Source organism: Pelodiscus sinensis, chromosome 3 (genome assembly GCF_049634645.1).
Source record: "Pelodiscus sinensis isolate JC-2024 chromosome 3, ASM4963464v1, whole genome shotgun sequence".
In the NCBI taxonomy this organism is placed as follows: domain Eukaryota; kingdom Metazoa; phylum Chordata; order Testudines; family Trionychidae; genus Pelodiscus; species Pelodiscus sinensis.
The window spans coordinates 20896315-20923583 of NC_134713.1; the positions used below are offsets into that span (position 1 = coordinate 20896315).

The following is a 27269-nucleotide window of genomic DNA, read 5'->3' on the forward strand; positions in this document are numbered from 1 at the left end:
TTCCCTTCAACTTATGACTTCAGCTACAGAACCTAATTCCCCTGCTCATTCTGACGTAGAGGACTCTGTCAGATGGCGAGGACAGGTCCCCACCAATACCCCACCATCAGGGAATGACTCTAAAAAGTTGCAAGATCTTTTTAAAAGAGTAGCTCTGGCATAGGAGCGTGACCTACAAGAGGTACAGGAAAAACAGTACCGCCTTCTGTGAACACTACAGCTTCCTAACACTTTCAGAATACTACTCCCTCTGGACGAAGCTATTATGGACCCAGCAGATACCATTTGGCAGACCCCCACTTCCATTACTCCAACCAACAAAAGAGCTGACCACAAATATTTTATTCCACCAAAAAGAATGGACTTCCTTTTTACTTATCCCCCACCAAATTCACTGGTAGTTGATTCGGTCAGACACAAACCCAGACAGCCTAACATCAGGTCGACAGCATACGACAAGGATAATAAAAAAATTGACATTATGTATCATAAAGTATACTCCTCTGCTACCTTGCTCCTCAGAGCAGCAAATTACACCGCTGTCACAGACTGTGACCATTCCAGCTACTCAAAACTGCAAGAGCTTACGCAGCACCTACCAGAGCACAAAAGACCGGTACTTCTCAGCATCATGCAAGAGGACCATACAGTTTCTCGTACCACCCTTCAGTCCGCAATGGATGTAGTGGATAAGGTGGCATGGATCACAACATCAACTGTTGTGATGTGTAGAATATCATGGCTCCTGGCATCTGGGGTCCCGAGAGAACTACAGCAGAAAGTCGAGGATTTACCCTTCGATAAAACTAATCTATTCGCTGCAAAAATGGATGAAGTACTGCATTCCAAGAAGGACTCCCGCATCCTGAGAATATACTCCCCCATTTAAAAGAACCAGGTATAACAACTACCAAAGACCAAGAGAGCCATACAGACAACAACCCAGGTATGACTTCCACCAAAAACAAAGACCACATCGCAGACCACAGTGCCAGCAGCAACTACACTTGGCATCTACCCAACCACTGACATCCAAACAACAGATTTGAAGATTTGGTCTAGAGCCAAAAAGCCAAAGCCACCTCACTTACAATCACATTACCAACAAACTACCCACAATTCAACCACCGTCTCCGCCCTTTTTTCAGCAGTGGGCTCAAATAACATCGGACAAATGGGTCTTAGAACTCATTCAACATGGCTGTGCCATCCCCTTTACCTTTCTGCCTCCCACCCACCCTTCCACCCCGTCCCTTTTCAGGGACCCCTCTCACGAGACCCTCTTCGAGCAAGAGGTGCTTCATCTCCTACGATTGGGTGCCACAGAACAGGAACCAACAGAGTTTCAGGGTCGAGGGCTTTACTCAACCTATTTCCTAATGCAGAAAAGGAGTGGAGGATGGAGGCCTATACTGGATTTAAGAAAACTCAACAAATACATCGCTTACCACTGATTCAAGATGGTGACCGTGGCAACAATAATCCCTTCATTAGATCAAGGAGACTGGCTTTCAGCTCTCAGCCTCCAGGATGTGTACTTCCACATTACAATTCATCCCGCACACAGACGCTTTTTACGATTCATAGTGTGCCACCAATATTACCAATATAGAGTGCTCCCCTTTGGCCTTTCAACGGCCCTCAGAGTGTTCTCCAAAACTCTGTCAGTTGTAATGGCCTCACTATGGTGTCACGGGATCATGATATTTCCATACTTAGATGATTGCCTGATAAAGGGTGTGTCTTTCCAAGAAATGAAGAGCAGGATCAGTACTGCTACGAACTTCCTGCTCAATCTTGGGTTTCACATGAACTATGTTAAGTCCACGCTCCACTCAATGCAGAGGTTGGAGTTTATAGGAGCTCTCATCAACACTGTGGTGGCAAAGGCTACGCTACCCGCACAAAGGTTTGATTCCCTGTGCAACCTCATCGCAGTGGCACAGGTGACCCCGGCCATTACAGTTCGCAAATGGCTGAAATTTCTCAGACACATGGCATCCATAGTGTTCGTTGTCAGGCTAGAAAGGCTCCACATGAGATGCCTACAGTCTTGGCTAGCCACAACCTACATGCCATCCAGAGACTCTCTCTCTAAGCTAGTTACCATTCCACCATGGGTCCTCAACTCCCTTCAGTGGTGGATGAATCCACACAATGTGCTAGCTGGAGTGCCATTCCAACAACCTACCCCCACACTTACTTTGAAGACCGATGCATCAGTCCTTGGTTGGGGAGCCCATTTGGGAACCATCACAGCCCAAGGCAAATGGTCCTGTACAGAGCAAATGTTTCATGTCAACCTTCTAGAACTACGAGTGGTACAGTTATGCATGCCAACATTTCCTACCCCATATAGTCCGCAAGTTCATCACCGTAATGACAGACAAAACCACGTGCATGTATTGCATCAATCGGCAGGGAGGTGCACGATCCCTGTCCCTATGTGTGGAGGCCCTCAACTTATGGAATTGGTGCCTGACTCACCAGGTTACCCCGATTGCGTCTTACCTTCCAGGTGTACTGGGGTACTCAGGGTTGTGGTAGATGCCCTAAGTCACAGGTTTTACAACCAGCACGAATGGGAGTTAGACAAGCATGCACTTAATCACGTATTTCGCCAATGGGGTCAGCCAGACATAGACCTCTTTGCCACCAGAAACATCCGGAAGTGTCACCTTTATTGTTCCAGAGCAGCTTTCTCCATCAGGTGGGATGCACACCTCCTCTATGCATTCCCACCCTTTCCAATCTCCACAAGGTCATCAGCAAGATCAGAAGAGACCAAGCTCGAGTGATACTTATTTCACCAGAGTGTTCCAGGCAAACATGGAATCCTTATCTCCACAGAATGACAATCGCAGATCCATGTGCCTTCCTGCCTCAGCGCAACCTCCTCTCCCAGTATCATGGGAAGAATCTCCATCCAGAACCCCACAAACTTCACCTCCACGCCTGGCTCCTTCATGGTTCCAAAATGCCAAAAACACCTGTTCAGAAAGAGTGAAGGAAATACTGATCAACAGTAGGAGACAATCCACCAGGAAAATGTACCTTTACAAATGGAAGAGATTCTCCCACTGGCTCAAACGATCTCACACTACATCCCCAGAGACTGTCCCTCTCCCCCTCCTACTAGACCTTTTTTACACCTTAAGCAATCGGGCCTCACTCGTAATACTATCCGAGTACATGCAGCTTCCATAGCAGCTTTCCATCGCACCGAAGAAGGTGCTTCTTTCCTTGCCAATCTGATCACCAGGAGATTCCTTAAAGGTCTACAAAATTCTTTTCCACCCGTTCGTCGACCAGTTCCTATCTGGGACCTGACTCACGTACTTAAGAGCTTGACAAAACCATCCTTTGAGCCGCTAGCGACTTGCTCCTGGTCATACCTATCGATGACCGTCTCCTTTCTGGTCGCAATAACCTCTAGCATGAGAGTGAGCGAGCTCACCGTCCTGATGGCAGATACGCTGTACACAGTATTCACCAAGGACAGAGTTACACTCTGACCCCACCCTAAGTTCCTCTCCAAAGTTCTTCCCCCTTCCACATCAACGAACCCATATACTTACCTGCCTTTTTTTCCCAAGATGCATGCTGATCCCATGGACGTTGCCTGGCACACCCTCGATGTCCGCAGAGCACTTGCATTCTACATCTACCGGACAAAAGCCTGGCAAACATCCCCTAGGCTCTTCCTGTCTTATGCAGAACGATCCCAGGAACAAGCAGTCTCTTCACAGAGAATCTAAGTGGATTTCCTTATGTATCCACACATGCTATACCCTCCATAATAAGTACCTACACGGAGTCATCAAAGCTTATTCCACCAGGGCAGTGTCTTCCACTATGACTTTCCTCAGCAATGTTCCCCTTCAGGACCTCTGTAACGCCACCATGTGGTCATTAGACCATAGATTTGCACAGCATTACACTCTCTCCTCTTCCATTGCATCATCTATGGCAGCAGGACATGTAGTACTATCCTCAGTAACCAACGCAGGGCTCCAAACCCACCTCCACGGGCCAACAACTGCTGTGTAGTCACCCAGAGTGGAGCACCCGGGGGGGGACACCACTCGAAGGAGAAGGAGTTACTCACCTTGTGCAGTAACGGTAATTCTTTGAGATGTGTGTCCTTGTGGGTGCTCCACTACCCTCCCTCTTTCCCCTGCTTTGGAGCCCCATGCTCTAACAGCATGAGTAGAGAAGGAACAGAGGGACCGCACTGCGCGCGTGTCTAACGGACACCAACAACACAGGGGGGTGCCACGGCACGTGCGCGGCGGAAACTGCTAGAAAAGTCTCCGGTTGCCAATGTGAGGATGCACCAGAACCCAGAGTGGAGCGTCTACAGGGACACACATCTCGAAGAACTACCATTGCTGCACGTAGTGAGTAACTCCTCCTTCTCAGAATACAAATTTGTCATGGATTTTGGATAAGCAAAATAAGCAAGCCACATGTGACCCGGTGTTTAGGATTCAGGCATGCAGTTACGGGAATTCCCAGCTAACATGTTGATTTCTGTTATTTCATCCAGACTGTAGAACCTCTGAATTATGAACACTAGAGTTATGAACTGGTCAGTCAACCACACACCTCATTTAGACACATAACTATGCAATCAGGCACCAGCAGAAACAAGTAATCAAAAAGATGTACAGTACTATGTTAAACGTAAACTACTAAAGAAAATAAAAGGAAAATAGCATTTTTCTTCTGGATAATAAAGTATCAAAGCTGTGTTAAGTTAATGTTCAGTTGTAAACTTTTGAAAAAAATACCATATTGTTTTGTTCAGAGGTACAGACATTTCAAAGTCACAAACAACCTCCATTCCCAAGGTGTTAGTAATTCTGAGGTTCTAATGTAATTAGATTTCATTATAATATTTTGTTTAGTTTCATTACAATATTTTGTTTATTTAGGGTCTGAATATCATTCTGTTCTAGTAGAGACCTTTTTGTTTAATTTTCATCCTCTAAGTCAGCGGTTCCCAAACTTTTCCAGATGGGGACCCATTTTGACAATTCAGGAAGATTTGGTGACCCAAGGCAATTCAAAAATGGGGAGGAGGGAAGGTGGAGCCACCTGGGGAGACACCTGGCGACCCTTTTGAAATATAATGGTGACCCATATTTGGATCCTGACCCATAGGTTGGGAAACCCTGCTCTAAGTGATTCAGGAAAGAATTAGTGCACAGTAATACATATAAGGATGTTGAAATGCGGGTAAACCTGTAACTGCTGAAATTTTCAGTAGTCACACATTTACACATGGGGGCAGCTATGTAGGAGCTGATGCGCGGGGAGTTCTGGCTTTTAAGCTGACTCCCTGCATGTACCTGCTCCCTCCTGCACCTCAGCACTACTACCTCTGTATCTGAACGTTTAATGTATTAGAACAAAAATACCTTGCAATGGTGGCTATGAACGTGCCATGCAAACCGCTGTTCTCGCCTTCAGGTGGCATTGTAAATAAGATTCTGGAAGCATTATCTCTTGTAAATATAACAAACTTGTTTGTCTTAATGATTGGCTGAATAGGAAGTAGGACTCAGAGGACTTGTGGTTTCTAAAGTTTTGCATTGTTTTGTTTTTGAGTACAGTTATGTAACAAAAATTCTACATGTGTAAGTTTCGCTTTCATGATAAAGTGATTGCATCATGGTACTTGTAAAAGGCAAACTGAAAAATACGGTTTATTTTGTTTTACAGTGCAGATATTTGTTATAAAAATAATAAAGTGAGCACCATACACTTTACATTCTTTATTGTAACTGAAATCAATATACTGGAAAATGTAGAAAAACACGCAAAAATATTTCATAAATTTAATTTGGTATCCTGTTTAACAGTACAATTAAAACTGTGATTAATTGTAATTAATTTTTAAATCACAATTAATTTGAATTAATTGCATGCATTAACTGCAGTTAATTAGCAGCCTTAAACTTAACATAATAAATTTTGTACTGATTTTATTGGAATTTCCATGCCAAGAATAATTTTGGGGATGTGTTGTATGAGTCATGGACCTGAAAGTGTAGTCTTATCTCTACTTCTCTCATATAGAATTCTGGATAAATCATGACACTCCATAGCTGTTTAGTATAGTCTATTTAATTATACCAAACCATATATCTAACACCACCTCTTCACACGTACATTTTTACCTTCATTTCATTTCTTAGTAACCCAGTGTTCATGTCTTAAACCCTTCTTGCCACAGTGGTACTACTCTTTTACCTTAGTGTGTGCTGCCTTTAGAAGACTGCGCTATTAATTAATGATTTAATGACCAAGAAGACTGAACTCTTTTTTCTCCTTTGATGTGGCTCATCTAGATCATGACCTAATGCATTTATCAAAGGAATCTAGGAAAAATAGAGACTTCATTTCCCTTTTCTGTTGATGTGCTTTCATTAATATTAACTGAGTTTAAAATACTTATTTTGTTTATAAATTATTTGCTGTTATAGGTGGATAATCCTGTGTCTGTTTTAACGCAAGAAATGAGCAAGCACTTCTTACAGTCTAAAAATGAAGGTGACAAATACAAGGTAAGTTAAGCAGGATCTATGGCATTTGGATAAAATGTTGCAGAATACAGTTCCTGTTGTAATTTTTAGTTTTTAAAACTTGTGAAATTGTTGCATGCAATTGAGGGAAAGCAGCATTATAGTTAGAAAAATATGATTTAAGTATGTTTGTTTTAAATTTGTATAAAGAATTTACAAGTGGCATTTGAAATTTTTTTTGAAAAAGAGTTACTCTGAATTTGACCGTCTCCAGAACTATTGCAAAGCTTACTTTTACTTCCGGTCCTGTGATGAGATGGCTATGGTAGGTCTGTGTAATGATGCTGTGGGGCTATGGAGACAGTATAGGGAGGTTAGTTTCTTTTTATAGTTATTTTATTTGTTGTGCTATTGCAGGGTTTTATGATTTGATGTGGTCTGTGGTGTTTAATGCAATATTTTAATGCTTACTGTTCAGGATGATCAGAATATTGTATGGGTGCATGTTTTAACAAATTAAAAAAAAATACGTACATACACTTTACACAGTCTTACAAAGCAGAAATTTGTATCTCTCTCTTCTTTGGTTTTAGTTCTTTATGAAAGCAACCCAGTTGGAGCAGATGAAAACTGATTATTCATACATTATGGAAACTAAGTCAAGAACTCATGACCAGATAGAACAAGGAGTAGGGGTATGTAAAGATTGCAGTTACTACACTCAAGGGCACTGAAATAATATAAGAAATACAGATATTACTCATTCTGAAATGCAGTTGCAGCGTAAATTAACTATCAACTTGTCACATGATTTAACTGGATTTCTTAAATTGATTATTCTGAGTCAATTTAAATTTTTAAAAATTATCCTTCTAAAATTCCAAATTAGAACAGTAGTTCTTCATATACCCTTAACATTTGAATCTTTTCCTTTTTTTTAGCTTCTTCAAGAACGTAGGCAGGACTTAGTCGAGAAAGAGGAACGTTACAAAAGTATTGCGTTCGTGAGTGAAATGCAAAACAATCTAGAGGATTTGAAACACAAAATGGCTTGGGCAGTGGTAAATTTCTTGTTAGAATATCTTTCTTGAACTAAAGTTCACTTAAATTAATTTATCTTCAAACTATCTTGAATGATGTGATAAATACTTGACATTTTTTAACATTTTAGGTGAATGAAACTGAAAAAGAAATGAAACCAATCAAAGTCAGTATTGATAATGAGGAAGGACGTACTGATAAGCATGACCAGAAGCTAAAGGAATGGCAGGTATGGTTGTTTTAAACAACATGTTAATTTTATGTTTAATATGAGAGCGTATTGCAGTGAAATCTCATAATAAATAAAGCTGATAATCAATATTATTGAACTGCTGCTTTTACGTTGATGGTGGAAAATTAACTCTTTGAATGTTACAAATGATTATAAATGAAAGGAGTGAGTCAAGTTGATCGGGTACCCTATCCTTAGTGTTAACTAATAAGACAGTACTGTTAATAAAGGGCCATAAGGTAACTTTGTGAGGATAGCATATTTGACATGCATGTGTTAATTTATAATTTAAAAAGCTGATTTAAAAAAAAAAAAATTCTTATGTATATAATTTGTTCCAGGTTTATTGTTTGATACCATTGTGTTTAGGGATGAAAGGGCTTTTGAATATCCTTTCAACCCATTTCTTGGTGACATTTTATCAAAATTTCTACCAGCAGAATACTTTAAGTTGGGAGGTAGATGGATGGACAGCAAGCCTCCCCGCCATGTCACAGAGAGTGACATCATTTAAATTCTGATTCTGTGTATTTTTACTAGTCAGTAGACTCCTTCCTTACTTTGCTGTTACAAGCATGCCCTTGAATTGCTCCCAGACTATTCGGTGTCTTTGTTCTAGAGGAGCTGGGAAATCAGTTTAATTACATTTATAAATGTCCATTGTTAAGTAGATTATCAGAGCTGTCTACTCAGTTTCTTCCTGTTGTAGCCTAAAGAGTCATATCTAAATAGCTATCGTTATTTATAGACTATTGATTAGCAGTCTGAATTTTCATGATCAGGTTAGTGCTCGTTGACCCTTCCAGTGTGTGTCAGTCCAGTTCATTGAGGACCAACACCAGGATGAGAAGATAGCAACCACACAGAGCAAACTGAATCATAAAGTTTTTTGTTTTGTTGATTCACTCAATGACTTTCTAGGAGATTATGTAGATCACTGAGAACCAAGTTAAGATATTCATCACTGGCCTATTCAAAATTGGTTATTTGAATGTTACATTTAATTTTCTTCTATGTAGATTCTTATACAATACTTATTACAATAGTATCTGAGTGCCTTCCAGTAGTGTATTAAACAACGTGAATAACATTTGTCCGTTATGTTAAGTCAGCATAAGCAAATTGAGAGCCAGAGTCTGCTGATTAAAGGCATATTTATTTTACAGACAAATAATTCCTTGACTCATGTAGAGACTAAATTAATCTTTCATGACACTGGAACTTTCAGATGTGTCAACAGAGGGACCTGATGAATCATCTTTTCAGATAATGCACATAGAAAATCTGTTCCATCCTGGATATGCAAAACATTGATGGTTTTTGTGTGGGGTTATGGGTCCATTAAAATCCCTCATCTCTCCGCCCCCCAACACAGCAAAGCACTTCCTTATCATTGAAGATTACATATGAGCCAAATATACATTTTTTAAAAGGACAATTTTAGTTACTTTTTCACATGGAGTATTTCGGTAGTCTTAAAAGGCCGTCATCTTAATGTCACTTCTGTCTGTAATATTTTGTACACTTATCACGAATCTCAGAGGGTAGCCATATTAATCTTTATCTGCAAAAACAACAAGAACTTTTGTGGCACCTTAAAGACTAACCTTTTATGGGGGAAAAAAATGTATCCGACAAAGTGATTTTTAACCACAAAACTTATGCCCAAATAAACCTTAGTCTTTAACATGCCACATAGCACTGCTCACTGTTATTACAGTAATTGGTTTGGTTTGTTTATTACCTTCCTCAGCACTTAGTGTTTGATCAGTTTCATGCACCTCTCCCAATGGGTCTTCTGTGCCACAGAGATGAGAACATATCCTAAAATTAAAAAAAAAAAGTAAAACCACAAGAATGAAGGGCACAGAAATAGATGTACTTGGAAACTACTTTTAGTAAGGCAACCACCATCTGGGACGTTTCTTATAGTAGACTGGGGCACAGTCGTTGCATCCATCTCCGTTTCACCTTGTCTAGCTATTTAGGGTATGTCTTGACTACATGGTTTGTTTGTTTTTTGAAAAAAAGTGGCCTTTTTTGGGGGGGAGGGGAGAGAATTCCCCTCAGAGTCAGTTCCCTGCCTGTGAGTCAATGAGCAGTTCCTTTTCTGCACTGGTTCCAAAGCAACACTCTTAGGCTGCCATCTGGGAAAATGACCAGGCTCATGACTTTTCTGCCCCAAACACAGTCCAAATCTCACTCCATTTCAATCTGTTCGCACTGGCTGTCTATGCGAGGAAGGTCATCAGGCTAGGATCCTTCCTGATTGATTGTCAGAGAGCTTTCATCTGCCCCTCTCCTTGCTCATTCAGTGTGTACAGGCAGTCCCCGAGTTACGCGGATCCGACTTATGTCGGATCCGCAGTTACGAACAGGGCTTTTCTCGCCCCGGAGGACGGGAGCAGCGGGACACCCAGATGCGCTGCGATCCGCCGCCCCCATCCTCCGGGGCGAGAAAAGCTGCTCCCCGTCTCCCTGCTCTGCAGGGAGACGGGGAGCAAAGCCTTGGAGCACGCCCGCAGCGGGTTAGCCCGGGCGCGCTTGAGCTGTCCACCTGCGGGCGTGCTCCGCGGCTTTGCGCCCCGTCTCCCGACCAGCAGACCAGGGAGATGGGGAGCAAAGCCTCGGAGCACGCCCGCAGTGGGACAGCCACGGCGCGCCTGGGCTGTCCTGCTGCGGGCGTGCTCCAAGGTTTTGCTCCCCGTCTCCCTGCAGACCAGGGAGACGGGGAGCAAAGCCGCGGAGCACGCCAGCAGTGGGACAGCCGCGGCGCGCCTGGACTGTCCCGCTACCCGCGTGCTCTGCGGCTTTGCTCCGCGTCTCCCAGGTCAGCAGACCAAGGAGATGGAGCAAAGCCGTGGAGGACTTGGGCGGTCCCGCCACCCCGTCTCCCTGGTCTGCTGGGGGGGGGGGGAAGCAGCTAGTGCCCCCCCCCTCCCAGCAGACCAGGCTTTTCTTGCCTACCCCTGGGGTAGAGCCGCTGGGGGCTGCCGGGTTGGTCCCGCAGCGCTGCTCCAGACCAACCCGGCAGCACTCCAGCTGCTCTGCCCCAGGCGTCCTGATTCAGCAGCTGCTGGTCAGTTTCAGCAGCGGCTGAATCAGGACGCCTGGGGCAGAGCAGCTGCGGTGCTGCTGGGTTGCTCCACTAGCGCCGAGGAGCCGCGCTACTGAAGCAACCCAGCAGCACCCCAGCTGCTCTTCCCCAGGCGTCCCCAAGTCAGCTGCTGCTGAAACTGACCAGCGGCTGACTACAGGAAGCCCAAGGCAGAGTTGCTCTGCCCCAGGCTTCCTGGAATCAGCTGCTGATCAGTTTCAGCAGCAGCTGACTTGGGGGCGCCTGGGTTACTTAAGTTGAATCTGTATGTAAGTCAGAACTGGCATCCAGATTCAGCCGCGGTTGAAACTGATCAGTTTCAGCAGCGGCTGACGCCAGTTCTGACTTACATACAGATTCAACTTAAGAACAAACCTACAGTCCCTATCTTGTACGTAACCCAGGGACTGCCTGTATTCTCAGGCAGTTCTTCTCTGCGTGTTTCCTTGCTTTTTTGAGGAAATTATCATTTCCTCCTCCCTATATTTATTTTATATGTCCCAGGTGCCTTCCTTTAACTTCAGCTGGGAGGCAGCTAATCAGTCACAAGTGCTCTAGACCCAGTTCTTTATTAAAGGAATTAGTTACCTTGTGAATCTACTTGAGACACTTCTTTTTCTCGGAGTTTCTGGTTTCTAGTGTTAAGAATATGCAGAGCCCAATATACTTTCAATTTTCTCACAAACCCCATATTTGGTAACTCAAATGAAGTAAATTTTGTCAGCCTTCATTAAAAACAACAAAGCATTTTTTTTCAACTCAAAGGATAACTACTTTTTATATGCTCCATGGGTTAACTTATTTATATCTTCTGATCAGTGTTCCCTCTAAGATGCAATGCAGCACAGCTTCATAGGTGATTAATCAGCCCTGTCCAGTCAGTCAGCTTCCTGCAGGGAGCCCTGAGCCTCAGACTGGGCGGAGCTGGTTAATCAGTCACCTGTGAAGCTGTGCTGCCATGAAGCTTAGCTGGCACACTGCTTCTGATTTCACTGAAATTTGTTTGTGGTGGTGGGGAAATCACCTCAAATAGCTAGCTTCAAGTTTGTGTCAGATTCTCCTGGTTAAAGGGTTGTGGAAATAAAATATTTTGTTTAATTATGTAAATCCATACATTCTCTCTGTTTTGCTATAAGGTCAAATTAAATGAAGCAGAAGAAAAGTACAAGGCAATCCAAGATAAGTTAGAGAAGATAAGTGAAGAAGCACAAGCATTGCAGCCCCAGTGTGTTTGTTTGAAAGCTGATGTACAAGCAAAAAGAAAAGCATACAACGAGGCTGAGGTTGGTGGAAAAGCACATTTTCTAAGCTTGTAGTGCTAACAGTGTTGTTTTGGAAGATATGTTGTAGTTCAGCTTACTTTGTGGAAGTTCTATAGCCTATGTATGTAGGTCATCAGATTTGATGATCACACTGATCCCTTCTGTTCTTAGAATTTATGAAAAAGTCCCTAGTTGTGCATTGAGCTCTGGCCAGGTGTTCTTCATCTATGCAGAGGCCCACTGAAATCATAGAGACTTCAATGCAAGTGCACTATGAGAGAGCAGAAGGAGTGAGAGGGCTTTCTGCCGGAGACTTGAAGCCTGAAGTAGGCTTGCTTAATGAGCTAACCAGATGCATCTGGCACAGTGTTCTCTCTAAGCTGCATGGCAGCACAGCTTCACAGATGATTAATCAGCCCTGCTCAGTCAGAGGCTCAGAGCTCTTTGCATGGAGCTGACTGATTGGGTAGGGCTGATTTAAACACCTGTGAAACTGGGCTACCTGATCTGGTATGGGGTGGGAATTGGAAGCAAATGGTTTCTCATGAGAGAACCGAATCAGTTGTTTGAGGGAGCTTAACTATAGGATGTCAGCTCTGAGTAGGACAGCTGCAAGCCAAGCCGCAGCTTGGTGACACGTAGGAAGTCATTTATAAAACAAAATTAAAATAAAATAAGACTAAAGGAAAGAACCCTTTGTGTCACCAAGCCTCTGAGGTAAGAGCTGTGCCTTATTTTCTGAATAAATCCACACTCCTATAGTGGTGGCAAATGGCTAAGGAAATATATGAAGTATCTTTAAAAGGGGTTTTCCAGTCAAAAGAAGTTGCATAGGGGCAAAACACTCATTCACATGGAAGCTTCCACCTGAATTGAGCCAGTTGTGGGATCAGGGCTGTAGTGTGAACATCTTTCATAACAGAACTAAAGACTGAATGGCTATTGGGGCCTCATTAACATAATTTAAAAAGGAACGATAAAATTATTAGTGTGAAATTCAAGCATTACTCTTCTGCTGCAATGTTGCAAAATGGTAAATCAGATATTAGTGTTTGTCTTCAGATAAATAGTAGCTGTGTAATTTATTCTTTCGTGAAGACCAAGTAAGCCAAAAATAAATAAGAATGAATATATTATATATTACTAATTTTCTTGATAGGCACGTTATAATCGTTCTAGAACAGAATTAAAGCAACTAGAAAAAGACGATGAACAGTTATGGAAACGAATTGAAGAACTGAAGACTAGGTGAGTGTGACCAGAGTGTTTGTAGTACAAATCTGAGTTATTGAAAGAATGAGCTCTTTAGACTTGGATGATCCAGTATCTCCATTTACAAAAAATCTAGTTTCCAACTAGTAATGTTAAAATGCGAGTAATTAAGTAACTATATAACTGCTGAAAAATTTCAGTGGTTACATGCGGGACAGCAGATGCATCTGGGAAACCAGCTTTTTGAGGCTTCAGAGGCAGTAACGAGGGTCGGGGAGACTGTTCCCTGAGAGCTGGCTTTCCATGTTTTACTGGGAGCCTGCATCTAACTATGAAAGTTAACTGATGAGCCCAGGCTCAAACATAATTTGTTTTTTATTACTGCATAATCTTGCTTAAAATGCAAAATAGAAAAATATTGAAAATTTTGTTGTGGTGTATGTGTGTGTGTGTGGTAAAACACTTGAAAAAACGTGATCAGTTTCTACAGAAATAAAAATAGATAAATGCTTTGTTCTATATTGCACAGCTCAGTAGATAGCCATAATTGGCATTCTGAGTTTCTTAGACCCTCCTGTGACAGGTTGGACTCCTTTGGGATGTCATTTGATGCTTTGAGATACCACTGAGTCATCCTGTTCTGCCAGCTGGGTCCACTTAACTTAGTTATGTTGGGCCCGACTCACGAGCCTCCCCCAGCCATGTACACAGGCAGAGCTACACCCAGCTTCAAAATGATATGGACACAGATCAGCTCTGGGAAGGCTCATCTTAAGGGACTTGTCACAGCACCAGATGTCCACCTTGCTTGGAGTACAAACTCAAAATAAGAAATTTGCCCTCTCCCTAAATATGGAGGTAAGTATGCACAACTTCTAGCCCCCTCCCAGATAGAAATGACATAAACTGGGTTATGTTAAAAACAAGAAATAATTTTATTCAGTACAAAAGGTGTATTTTAAGTAGTTAGAGGTAGCAAACAGAACAAAGCAAATTCCTAAGAAAATAATTCAAAGCATTCAAACTAAGCTTGAGTCACTCAATACATCAGTTACAAATAATAATTCCTAACCCTACATGTTGTTTCAGGGTTTCAAACTTCTTCTCAGGCCAGAGTTATCTTGCTAGCCTGGGTCCAGAGTTCTTCCTTTTCTATTTGAGACTTTTTTGTTTTCATGTGTTTTCAAGTATCTGGAGAAGAAGCAAAGTGAAGAACTTTGTTCTCCTCCTGCCTTATATAAGATTTCCATAAGGTGGGAATCTTTTGTTTCATTTCCCCACCTCCTCCTGGAACAATTCAGCAGTTCAAGATAGAGGTTAGTATCAGATGACCTGGTCACCTGACTCTGTAGTTTCACCATGTCCATACGTTAGTCAATTTGGAGCCTCCAGAGGAAGGTCAAGACTTTTCACAGTTCATTGTCCTCACTTATGGATTTTCAATCCTGTCTGGCTTTCCAGTTGTTGTATCAGAAGTGTTAGCAGTGGGTGGTCTCCCAAATTAACACATATGAAATACAAATACAGTAATTAATATTTCTAACTTCAGATACAAAAATTATGCATGCAAACAGGTTTATCATATTCAGTAAATCAATACCTTTCTGATATTTATTTGGTCTAAAGTACATCTCAGTAGTCATATAAATAGTATCTTATTTTCATTAAGTATATGAAATGTAATGTCACATTCAGCTTAAGTTACCACTCCTCTGTGTCTAATTGCCTGCTTTTCTTAGTTTATTGTGGAACTGTTTAGTTTTGTTTTAGGTAAGGCAGCTGATATCAGCCAGATTTTGTGGTCATGATACCAAATGGATCTTGCATTTAGTTAGAAAGTGCCACATGCAGGCCAGACAATAGACAGGCTTTTCAGCTGTTGAATATTGTTGGATGTGCTTGCTTAATAAAACTTGTTAAATGCTAAAATGTATGTTTTAAACCATTGTACAGTATTTTTGTTCTTTTTATGGTTGTACATTCTTTGTGATTTTAAAATGCTGAATTGTTGTGTCTCTATTGTTGTAGCGCTGATCAAGTTTCAGAGTATGAAAAGTTGGAAAGACAGAAAAAAATAGCCCAGTTGAAAGAGCAATTAAGGATGGTCCATGATCAAGAGATCATGCTGGTTCAAGAGATGGATCAGTTTCAGCAGGCTATCTACAAATGCAAGGAAGATCATGGTAGACTTAAGTAAGTTTAACTTTGTATTTAACATTGTCCAAATTTCTTTCCTACTGGTGACAATAGATTGTGCTTCATTATTTATATTTCATAGTACTCCATGCAGCATTAATCTTAATTTGTTTTGTGGTCCTAATTCTCAAAAAGCATCTTGTGATGTGGTATTTTTGTCTATTATCCACAGTGAGACTAAATTAGAAAATTCTCAGCACAAAGTACAAAATGTGATGGTATTAAAGGTGAAATGCAGTTCTACAATTAAAATCCGATTTACTCCAAAACAGTGAAGATTAAAACCATTGTTTTCACAAGACAATAAATTATATTAAAACTAAATTTTAAATTACAATGAAGTTTAAGGCCCAAACGATCTATAATTTACTAAAATCATGTAGTTTTATTCGTTTAAAAAAATGAAACTACAGGTTGGAACTCTCTGGTCCAGCACCTTCGGGACATGACTAGGTCTGGATGAGGGATTTTTCCCATACAAGAGAAGGCCCTTTCTGTGCCGCTGCGCCCCGCCCTCCCCCCGCCGGCTACCAGCTCATCTCACCTCCCACCCCCACCCCGCCAGCTCTGATGAAGTCCCTGGCCTCTCAACTGGCTCCCCCGACCCTCCAGCCCCCCTTTCAACTCCGTACTACTACCCCTTGCTTCCTACCAGGCAGTCCCACCACCTCCACAGGCTGGGTTTCCACTGCTGCACCATGCAGCCCTGCTTCTGCTGTGTGTCTGGCTCTTGCTGGCCTACTGGGCAACTCTAGTAGGGATGTTAAAATGTGTTTTTATTTTTGTAAATATGTAACCGCTGAAATTTTACATTTTCATTCAGGTTGAGGGAGCAGTTGGGATCTGGTTGTCCATGAGCACTAGCTCCTGCTTCCCTGTTCTCCCATCCCTGCTGCTGCCTCTGTATCGGATGTAGCAGTGCGGGGGAAGGTACCGGCATCCACAGGCACTGGCTCCATCCTGTCCCCTGCCTTCTCCTGCTGCTCCCTCTATGGGAGGCAGCACCCCAGGGACGGGTATGAGGCTCTGCAAGAGCTGGCATGTGCGGGGAGCTGACACTCTGTGAGCACTGGCTTCACCTCTTTTCATCCCCCATTTTGCTGCCTCTGATACCGAGTAGGCATGTAAGTGTGTAGACTGCTACACAATTAACCAATAAGCCTAGGCTTATTGGTTAATCTTGTTGACTACATGTACAAATCCTCCTTGCTGCCTCTGATACAGAGGCAGCAAGTGGCGTGAGGTGGGAGCCAGTGCCATTGAGGAACCTGCAGAGTTGCCTTGCCCTCAACCCCTTGCCGCTTCCCACAGAGGTGGGGAGAGGGTGGCAGGTAGGGGCCAATGCTTGAGGGGAGCCAGCTTAAAAGCGGGAGGAGGAAGGGGAGACTGTACTGGGCCCTCATGGACAGGGGCTGCTGCTGCCCCCTCTGCTGCCTCTGTATCAATAGAGAGCAGCCCAGGGTGGCAGGGGCCTCCCTAGAAGTGGGACCAGAGCACACTGACTGCTGGCCCCACTCCCAGAGACTATCCAATAGTCATGTAACCGTTAAAATTTGATGAGGTTACAGGACTATTTAATTACATGTTATTTAACATCCCTAATTAATATTCCTTAATTCCCACTAGCTTACCTCTACATTACATTAAAATTTGTTTTTTTGTTGTTGTGTTATCTAGAATGTCATTTCTGGAGTACACTGAATTCCTAATTACGTTCACAACATGATTCACACTTGAATCCTACTGATATTTCCTATACAATTGTACATCATTTGTATATGTCTACCATTTATGAAATGGTGATGATCATAAAATAAAGGGTAGAACCATATTTATAAATTGTCTTGATCAAACTTCTTCTGATAAACTCACCTGTAGTCATGTTCATATTTTAGCTTACACTTTCTTGAGTTCACACAATATCTTACATTCACATTTCGGTAATTAATATTGAGTTAGTGAAATTTCTTTCCATAGTCACACTTCTGATATTACTACTTTGTATTGTTTGAAGTTAGCTTGGAAATCCTTCTGTTTTTATTATTGATTCTCTTGTTTGTGTTGTGTTGCTGCTCTTTGCATATCATCTTCATACAAACATAAATGTTCTTTTTCAAATCTATATATCAGCAATGAGGATAGATCAGCAATACTCTTCATTTCTCATTTCAAATTTTTTGAAGATGAATTCCTTTTTCCATTTGTAACAAGTTTTGTTATAGTAACAACAAAGTTTGACCTTGCTAAATTAAGTTGTTATATTAATTAAAGTCAGTGTAGCTTTGTTACAAAATGAAATGTAACTTTTCATTTCCTCAGGAGAGAAGAAATTGATGTGAAACAAGCTTTGGATTCCAATCAAAGACTGCTAAAAGAACTGACAGACAGTAAAACAAATAGATTGAAAAGATTTGGACAACATGTGCCAGTCCTTATTGAAGCAATTGAAGATGCCCATAGAAAAGGACATTTTATACACAAACCTATTGGACCTCTAGGTAAGCTAGCCCTTTTGTAAAGAAACATAAGAAGTTTGCCTCTATAGAGTCCTCCTATACGCAAGGTCACATGAACACAGAACCTGTTTGAAAAGTATTTGTCATTTAAAGAACATGATGTCCAATTCTCTTAAAATCTTCATTTCCTAGATCAAATGTATAAATACTCTGGCCAACTAACTGTCCCTCACTTTTTTGCTTTTTTTAACATACTAGTGCAGTCATTATGACTAGAGGTCATAGAACTAACCTTTACCAAGCTAATTAAGATAATATATAGTTTGAATAATGGAGGGTCAAGTTCCTGACAAAGACCCAGACACTTACGCAGTATGTATTGATGTATCTGTGAGTGGGCTGCCACCATCCCTCCTCCTCTATTTCAGAGTTTCATGCTAGATTCTCTGCACTAGAGAAGGAACCAAAGGATGGTTGGTCATGCAGTGCTCTGTAGTCATATAAGACAGTGTGAGATGGTGCGTGTGCAACCCAACTGGGTACTGCTGTTACAGATCTCCGATTACAGGTGCAGGGTACACAGACACCTAAAGTGGAGAACCCATAGAAACAATAGTCTTGAAGAACCTCAGTAACTGCCAATGTGAGTAGAGTAACTCTTCTGCAAAAAAAAAAAAAAAAAAGTGCCCTATAAGGAACTGTCAAAATGGGTTCCAGTTGCCAAGGATAAGAGTTCTTTGAAAGAAGTTGAGTACTTTTGAATTGAGATTTTGTGGGATTTGTTGAAGGTCCCAAGAAACTCTACTGTATATTGAAAGAAAGGCATGCTCCAATGAGGATTTAAGTGTTAAATTAGATCATTGGTTTGAGTGGTGAGGGTGAACACTATTTCCATACACCACAACAACTTGTGTGGTGATGGTGGAATGAGTTTAGATTTTGAAAAAAACTGCATTGAAAGTACTCTTACATTTGGCACCTAACAAATTTGAGGGACTATTTTTGATATTGAAAAGGCAAGTCCTCTTGCCTTTAAATCTTTCTTACAAATATGCATTTGGCAAACTTGCTCAAACCTCCTTTATTATGGTGGACTTCCCTGAAGAAAGCTAAGGTCAGTGAATTGACATGTTTATGAACACTTGATTGTTTTGCCTGAAGTCTGATCTGGTGGACTGCCATTAAATGAATTCCCTTGTTCCATTTAAGAACATAAAAATGGCCATAATTTGTCAGACCAGTGGTACATCTAGCCCGTTATCCTTTCTTCCTTTGGTGGCTAGTGCCAGGTGTTTCAAAAAAATGAACAGAACAGTACAGGCAGTCCCCGAGTTACGCGGATCCGACTTATGTCGGATCCGCAGTTACGAATGGGGCTTTTCTCGCCCTGGAGGACGGGAGCGGCGGGATGCCCAGATGTGCCGCGGTCCGCCGCCCCCGTCCTCCAGGGCGAGAAAAGCTGCTCCCCGTCTCCCTGGTCTGCAGGGAGACGGGGAGCAAAGCCTTGGAGCATGCCCACAGCGGGACAGCCCGGGCGCGCTTAAGCTGTCCCCCTGCGGGCGTGCTCCGCGGCTTTGCTCCCCGTCTCCCGACCAGCATACCAGGGAGATGGGGAGCAAAGCCTCGGAGCACGCCCGCAGTGGGACAGCCGCGGCGCGCCTGGGCTGTCCTGCTGCGGGCGTGCTCCGCGACTTTGCTCCTCGTCTCCCTGGTCTGATTCAACTTAAGAACAAACCTACAGTCCCTATCTTGTACGTAACCCGGGGACTGTATGCTTGAGTGAGCCATCCACTGTTGACCAACTCTAGCTTTTGGCAGCACTAGATTTAGGGACACCCAGACATGTTGTTGTATCCCTGATCATCTTGACTAAAAGTCATTGATACACATATCCTCCCTGAATTCTGGGCAACTTCCAGGCAACAAGCCAGTAGGATAGAGCTATGAGGTCTTTTCAACTGCTTCAATTTAAAGGGCTTGGACCTGACGGATGGCTGCCAGGCAATCCCTTTAAATAGAAGCAGTTGAAAGGGCTCACGTCACCGGCTCTGTAGCAACACATTAGAGGCTGGAGGAGCTGCAAGCCCTTTAAAGTGCTTCTATTAAAAGGGCTGGTGCTTTCTCTGCATCTGTCAGGCTATGTATTGCTTAGCAGCTGTGGGGACTTGAAGAGCCCTTTCAGTAGAAACAGCTGAAAGGGATCCCATGTCTCTGGCAATGTGCTAGAGGGGAGCTGCAAGCTCTTTGAGTTCTTGTTTTAAAGGGCTCTCCTGTTCCCTGCAGCTGCTAGGCAATACGTGGCCTGACAGGCACAGGGAAGGTGCCTTTAAATATAAATAACTTTTAAATATAAATAGCTGAAAGGGCTTGCACCTTCCCCATAGCTCCTAGCAGCCCCAGGGGACGGAGAACACTTTAAATAGAAACAGCTGTGAGGGCTTGCAGCTCCTGGTGCCTCTAGTGCATTGCCTGGGACTGTGATCCCTTTCAGCTGTTTCTGTTTAAAGGCCTCTCCTTTAAACAGAAATGCATTGCCTAGCAGCTGTGTGAAGGCATGAGCTGCAAGTCCTTTCAGCTGTTTCTATTTAAAGGGCTGGCCCTTTCCTCCTGCCTGTCAGGCAATGCATTATCTAGCAGCTTCAGGGAACAGGAGAGCCCTTTAAATAGAAGCAGCTCAAAGGACTTGCAGCTCCCCTCTAGCACATTTCTAGGGAATCAGAGCTTTTTCTACTGTTTCTATTTAAAGGGCCTTGTGCCTTTTCCACAGCTGCTACCCAAGGTGTGGGGAAGATACGAGCCTTTTAAATAGAAGCAGTTAGAAGGGCTCATGCCTCTCTCCTGCTCTGAGGCAACAAGCTGGGGGTGGGGCCTGAAACTGCCTCGCGGGCCAGATCAAAGCCCTAGGCAGAACAAAGCCATCCCACTGAGAAGCTTTTGCCCACCCCTGAATTATATCCTTCCATTGTTATTTATTTTATAAGCAGTGTAATATCAGTCCTTGTAATCTCTCCTAATATTAAAACAGTTCTTCTTCGAGTGGCCCCGTGGGTGCTCCACTCTAGGTGTCGGGTCCTGTCCCGGTGCTGCGGCTCGGAGATTTCTCATAGCCGTGCTCTGCTGGCTCGCGCATGCGTGCTTCCCTAGCGAGGCATTTGCGCCTTTGATCAGCCGCACGTGAGCCAGCAACCGTCAGTTCCTCTCAACCGCTTCAGGTCGTGGTCGGAGCTCCCTGAATATTTCTCTTCAGAATGTTTTCAGTCAGTTTTTGCATCTGTAAATAGTTAAATTTGTTAGTATTAGTCATGTTCCTGCTAATTGGTTCTCCTGTTCATAATAAAGTTAAAAAAGAAAACAGTTTTTTTTCCTCAAGCCGATTCTCTTAAAGCGCTGCGCAAAGCGCTAAAAGTGAAATTGACAAGGCTTCACACGGGGCTTATACAGGCATTTATTCTTTACTCATTTTGAAAGTACCAGGATCGACTGGTTTTAAAAAGTGTTTGACATGCCGTGAGCCCATGACAACGGCTGACGGCCATGACACCTGCCATAGGTGCCTGGGGAAAGCTCATGTCCCCGAGAAGTGCTCTCACTGTAGAAAATTAGAATCGAGAGCCCGGAGGGAGCGGGAGATGAAGATAAGAATGCAGATGTTCGGGAAGGCATTACAGCCTGATCTGATCCCTCCCGCAGCCACAAAAGACCCTGAACAAAAACGCAGGGCGGCTTCCCCGGGACCAGCCGGCTCGAAGCGATTGAAGCCGTCCCCAGTGCGATCCCTCCCTTCAGCAGCTGCAACGGCTTCAGGGGCGTCCAAAATGACCCCTAAGGGGTCTGGACAATCTGCTGGGGCGGCCATCAGAGAGCCCCCACTGCTGAGAGCGAGAGTGGCTTCGGCGTCGGCATTGGGAGCGGTGCCGCAGCTAGCCGGCAAGTCTGCACCGGCCTCAGCTGTGTGCTATGTGAAATTGACGCCAGTGCCGCAATTGACCAGCCGCTCTGTACCAGCTTCAGTGGCATTGGCTATAACAGCACCTGCCTCACTGGCCCCGCTTTTGGCAATACCGTCCTCCACAGCACCGTCTCCTCTGGCACCGGGCTCCGAGGCAGAAGGTCTTGATGCCTCAACCCCGGCACCGCTGCTGAGTCCGGCACTGGACACACTGCCAGCACCAGCATCTACGCAGCAACAGCTGCTTTCCCCAGCACTTCTCCACTGTTGTTTGGTGCCTGGCTGTTAGGGCAGAAGACACCTCCCTACATAGGAAGGCATTATCAAAGACTCATTATAGAGACAGATCCCTGTCTCCAGATTTTTTACCGTGAAGGTACGGTCGCTGTCGTGACTATAGTGTTTCTCCTACACGGGTCACGTATGGACGGCGTAATTATAGGGACACAGTGTATCTAGAAACACGTCGGTCCTGTTCAGTCCCACTCACCCAGTCGATCCTCAAGATACGAGCCTGGTAGACGCTCCCCATGCCGTGTCTATTATATCCAGCATGATAGAGCACGCTCGTCATGCCACTCCTCCCTGTTGTGTTCTGAGCGCTATTATGACAGCTACCATAGATCATATGATCGTACCCAGTGTGATCGTACATCGTCCTCCGGTAGGGGATCCTCCTGCATTTGTCAACCATTGAGTGCAAAATACTTACCTCATCAATCACAGCACCTAGACTCACCTTCTCCATCTAAGAGTCCAACAATCCAACTAGACCAGTTCGAGCTGGAAGAGGGGCAGTTGTCTGAAGTTGAAGACCCCACACTGGAAACTTCTCCAGCAGACTGCTCCTCGTCATCTCCGGATGAGGCGATATTTCCAGCTGACGTCTCTCCACCGGATGATCTGAGACAATTCCAAGACCTCTTTAAACGTGTGGCGGGCACACAGGAAATACAGCCAATGGATATTCCGGTTAAAAAGCAACGTCTCTTGAAAAATCTTCATCCACAACAAAGAGCAAATATCGCCTTACCTATTGATGATGCGATCATGGAAGTGGCGGATGAGATATGGCAGACCCCAACATTGGTTACACCTATGAGTAAAAAGGCCAACAAAATATTTTGTATCGGTGAAAGGATTGGACTTCTTGTTCAATCATCCTCAGCCTAACTTGTTAGTAGTGGACGCAGCACAATGTAGGGCTAAAGCACCATAGTACAAAAATATGCTTCCGGACAAGGACAATAAAAAATTGGACATTTTTGATAGGCAGGTCTACTCCTCAGCTACACTTCTACTGTGCATCGCAAATTATTCGGCCCATCTATCAAACCCTAATTTTGATAATTATTCCAAATTAGCGGAGTTACTTCATCATCTCCCGGACAACAAGAAGCCACTCTTGAGGGCAATAGTCCAAGAAGGGTTCGCATCATGTAGTACAGCACTGCAGATAGCCATGGATGTGGCTGACACAGCGGCTAGAGCTACTGCCACAGGTATTGCCATGAGGAGATCATCATGGCTGTCATCTGCAGGAGCCCCAAAGGAGATGCAAAGCAAGGTTGAGGACCTACTGTTTGACAAGCTTAAGCTTTTTGCAGCGAACACCGACGAAGTCCTCCACTCGGGAAAAGATTCATACACCACTCTACGTACACTTGGGATGTACACTCCCTCCTTCAAACGTAGACGTTATTTTCCTTATCAACGAAGATATGATTTTTATTTCTTCAGACAGCAGTCATGCCCTTCGACAATCAATGCCCTAGACAATGTCCTCAGCGCAAACAACCCCATAGGCCCGTTCGACCAATCAGTCGTCAACTAAGCAGCAAATTTGACTTGTCTGTCGAGGATGCAAGCCAGCTACCCGCAATCAGCACGGAAGACGAGACTATCCAACTTTTTCATCATCGCCTACGGTCATTTTACCATCGTTGGTCCGACATCACCATGGACAGATGGGTACTAGAAATAGTGTAGTCCGGCCTTTCCATTCCCTTTTTCTCTATTCCCCCTGCCACTCCCTCTGCCCCATCCTTTTTCAGGGACCCCTCTCTCGAGCAACTGCTACAACAGGAAGTTTAATGTTTGCTCAACATTGGGTCATTAGAGAGAGCTCCCAAACAGTTCTTGGGAAAAGGCTTTTATTCCCGATATTTTCTCACACCAAAAAAGTCGGGAGGCTGGAGACCCATTCTAGACCTTCGAAAGCTAAATCGACACCTTCAGAAGTTTCGCTTCAAGATGGTAACCTTAACAACTATCATTCCGTTGTTGAACAAAGGGGATTGGCTTGCAGTCCTCGACTTACGGGATGCTTTTTTCCACATAGCTGTCCATGTGGCTCACAGACATTTCCTCCGTTTTCAATTGGGGAATGAGCACTATCAATACAAAGCTCTGCCCTTCGGTCTGGCATGTGCTCCCAGGGTTTTCACCAAAACGTTGGTAATGGTTGTGGCCCATCTGCGCAGATTGGGAGTGACAATCTTCCCCTATTTGGACGATTGCCTCATCAGAGGCACGACGTTTTTGGAAACATGTCATATGGTTCACGTGCAACTGATCAAAGGCGTGAACGCCTTGCTAGGGAAGCACGCATGCGCGAGCCGCGGAGCATGGCTATGAGAAATCTCCAAGCCGCGGCGCTAGGATGGGACCCGACACCTAGAGTGGAGCACCCATGGAGCACATCTCGAAGAATAATTGTTACTTCAAGAGTGAGTAACTTCCTCTTCCATACTGCTAATTGTTTTTGTTGCTCTTCACAGTACCTTTTTCAATTAAAAATTTTTTTTTTTTTTGAGCTGGAATGACCCAAACTGCACGCAGTATTCAAGCCGTGGGTGTACCATGGATTTATATAGTGTCTTTATCTTTGTGGTCTTATTATTTAGCCATTTTCTAGTATTCATTTAACTTTCGATCTGCTTCTCAAAGTATTTGTGAAAAGATAAATTTGCATGTAAGAAAACTATTATTGCTTTGGAAACCTAACCTGATCTTAAAAATTTTAAATGTTTTCAAATGTTGGTTTAAAAAAAACAAAAGTAAAGAATAGTTACATTTTCACTGCGCTTGTATGTACCTCTGAAGTCTTATCTTTTGTGTATACTAGGTGCTTTCATTTGTCTCAAAGATGCTGAACTTACTTTGGCTGTTGAAACTTGTTTAAAAAGCCTACTGCAAGCATTTTGTTGTGATAATCATCGGGATGAGAGAACACTTCAGACACTGATGTCAAAGTTTTATACATCTGGATATCGGCCCCAAATAATTGTTAGTAGGTTTCGAAATGAAGTTTATGATGTCAAACACAGGTGAGCTCCAAGTTTTGAATAAAATTTCTGCTTTGGAATCTTGAACCAAATGGCTTAATAGTAATTCCAGTGTACAAAGCATTTTCTAACGTTTGGTCACATGAATTTGTAAAGCAGGTTCAATGGCTTAAATATGTACATTTCAGTTTTGTTTTGTTTTTTCTTGTAGGGCAGTTCACCATCCAGAATTCCCATCAGTCCTTACAGCTTTAGAAATAGATAATGCAGTGATTGCTAATTGTTTGATTGACATGAGGAGTATAGAAACAATCCTGCTAATTAAGGTAGGACAGAAATGCCATATTAGTTTGTTACAAATTTTCAAATGAATTAAGATACTAATGAGTTTTTTTGTAATCATAATAAAAAAAGCAACCTGATTGCTTCTTGCTGCCCCCAGTTACATATAGAAACAAGGTATTTTTTAATGGCTGCAGATGTATTCTATTTAATATTCTTAGATACACACCTGGTGAATGCATTGAAGCCAGAGAACTTTTTTAGCAGTGCCCTCTTCTGGTCCTCAGCCCCTCCTATGGCTACATAAAGGCTGCATCTCCCCAACCCTGTTTGCTTGCTTCATACAAGAGTCAGAGCTTCCCATGTGGTTTTTATCACGTATTTTTGACAATAGTTATTTGTAAAAAATTAGTACATGTTGAGCTTCTCCAGTCTGGCACCCTTAGAACCTGACTGGTGCTGTACCAGAGAATTCACTATGTCACATGCAGGTCTCTCCACCTCCCCCTCCCCCTGTCTTTATCCCCATTAAAGGGTTTGTGGGGCCAGGACTATAGAAGAGGTACCACCAGAACGCAGGGAGAAGGGATGCTACTTAACTACTTCCTCACCATCAAGAAGTCAGGGTTGGAGACCGATCTTAGATCTCCGAAAACTCAACATTTCAAGTTCATTATCAACATTTCAATATGGTAATCCTAGCCACCATCATTCCTGCCTTGGAAAAAGGATGTATGCTCCCTACCCTCGGCCTTCAGGATGCGTATTTTCACATCTCAATACATCCATCCCACAGATGGTTTCTGCAGTTTGCACTAGGAGATCTACGTTTCCAGTACAAAGTGTTGCCTTTCAGGCTCTCAGCAGCCCCAGCGGTCTTCTCAAAGGTACTGGCAGTGGTGACTACCCACCTAAGGAAAGGGGGCATCACAATATTCCCATACCTAGATGATTGGCTGCTAAAAGGCCCCATGGCATGTAACACAGAGCAGGCAGTAGCAGACAGCAGAACAATGTTCAACACTCAGGGCCTACAAATAAATCTGGGAAAGTGTGCCATCACGCCCACTCCGATGATAGAATTTATAGAGTGCACTTGGTCTGCAGGAAAGCAATAGCATCACTAGCAGAACACGGTTTTGCAGCTATCAAGGACCTGATATCCCTGGCACAAGCCAGCCCATCTGTAACATCATGTCACTGCCTACAACTTCTGGGATATGTGGCAGCAGCCATGTTTGTAGCTCCAGATACTCGGCTGCACATGAGACCCTTGCAGGCCTGGCTAAGGACAGTGTACAGGCCACACATACACCATATAAACAGACACCTCTCCATGCCAAACAAAATAAAGTCCACCCTCACATGGTGGACATTACACCACAATGTGTGCAGAGGGGTCCCTTTCCAGCATCCATCTGCAACATTAACAATTATGACAGATGCCTCTCTAATGGGCCGGGGAACCCATCTGGGCAAACACGTTATACAAGTCCAGTGGGAAAAGGAGAAGGCGAACAAACACATAAATCTACTCCATCTCAGGGCAGTGCACAATGTGTTTGTTCAGTTTTTGCCACTGATCCAGAACAAAATAGTCCAGATATTAATAGACAATGTCACAAACGTGTTATATGAATTGACAACGGGGAGCTTACTCTTACCAGTTATGTTGGCAAATGGTGAAACTGGAAATGGTGCATCCCGAGAAACAAGACTGATTGC

At 43.4% G+C, this 27269-nt stretch overlaps 1 protein-coding gene across 3 annotated transcripts in view; it reads left to right on the top strand.

Moving 5' to 3' along the window:
• The window catches only part of SMC6 (structural maintenance of chromosomes 6), a 117745-nt gene that overhangs the window by 19580 nt on the left and 70896 nt on the right, over positions 1-27269 (top strand). For all 3 annotated transcript variants that reach the window (XM_075923453.1, XM_075923452.1, XM_075923451.1), the window contains exons 7-16: positions 6492-6572; positions 7124-7225; positions 7472-7591; positions 7702-7800; positions 12037-12183; positions 13322-13410; positions 15403-15567; positions 17890-18068; positions 25103-25304; positions 25474-25588. In XM_075923453.1, coding sequence (XP_075779568.1) covers positions 6492-6572; positions 7124-7225; positions 7472-7591; positions 7702-7800; positions 12037-12183; positions 13322-13410; positions 15403-15567; positions 17890-18068; positions 25103-25304; positions 25474-25588 — 1299 coding nt within the window. The remainder of the gene's footprint in view (positions 1-6491; positions 6573-7123; positions 7226-7471; positions 7592-7701; positions 7801-12036; positions 12184-13321; positions 13411-15402; positions 15568-17889; positions 18069-25102; positions 25305-25473; positions 25589-27269) is intronic.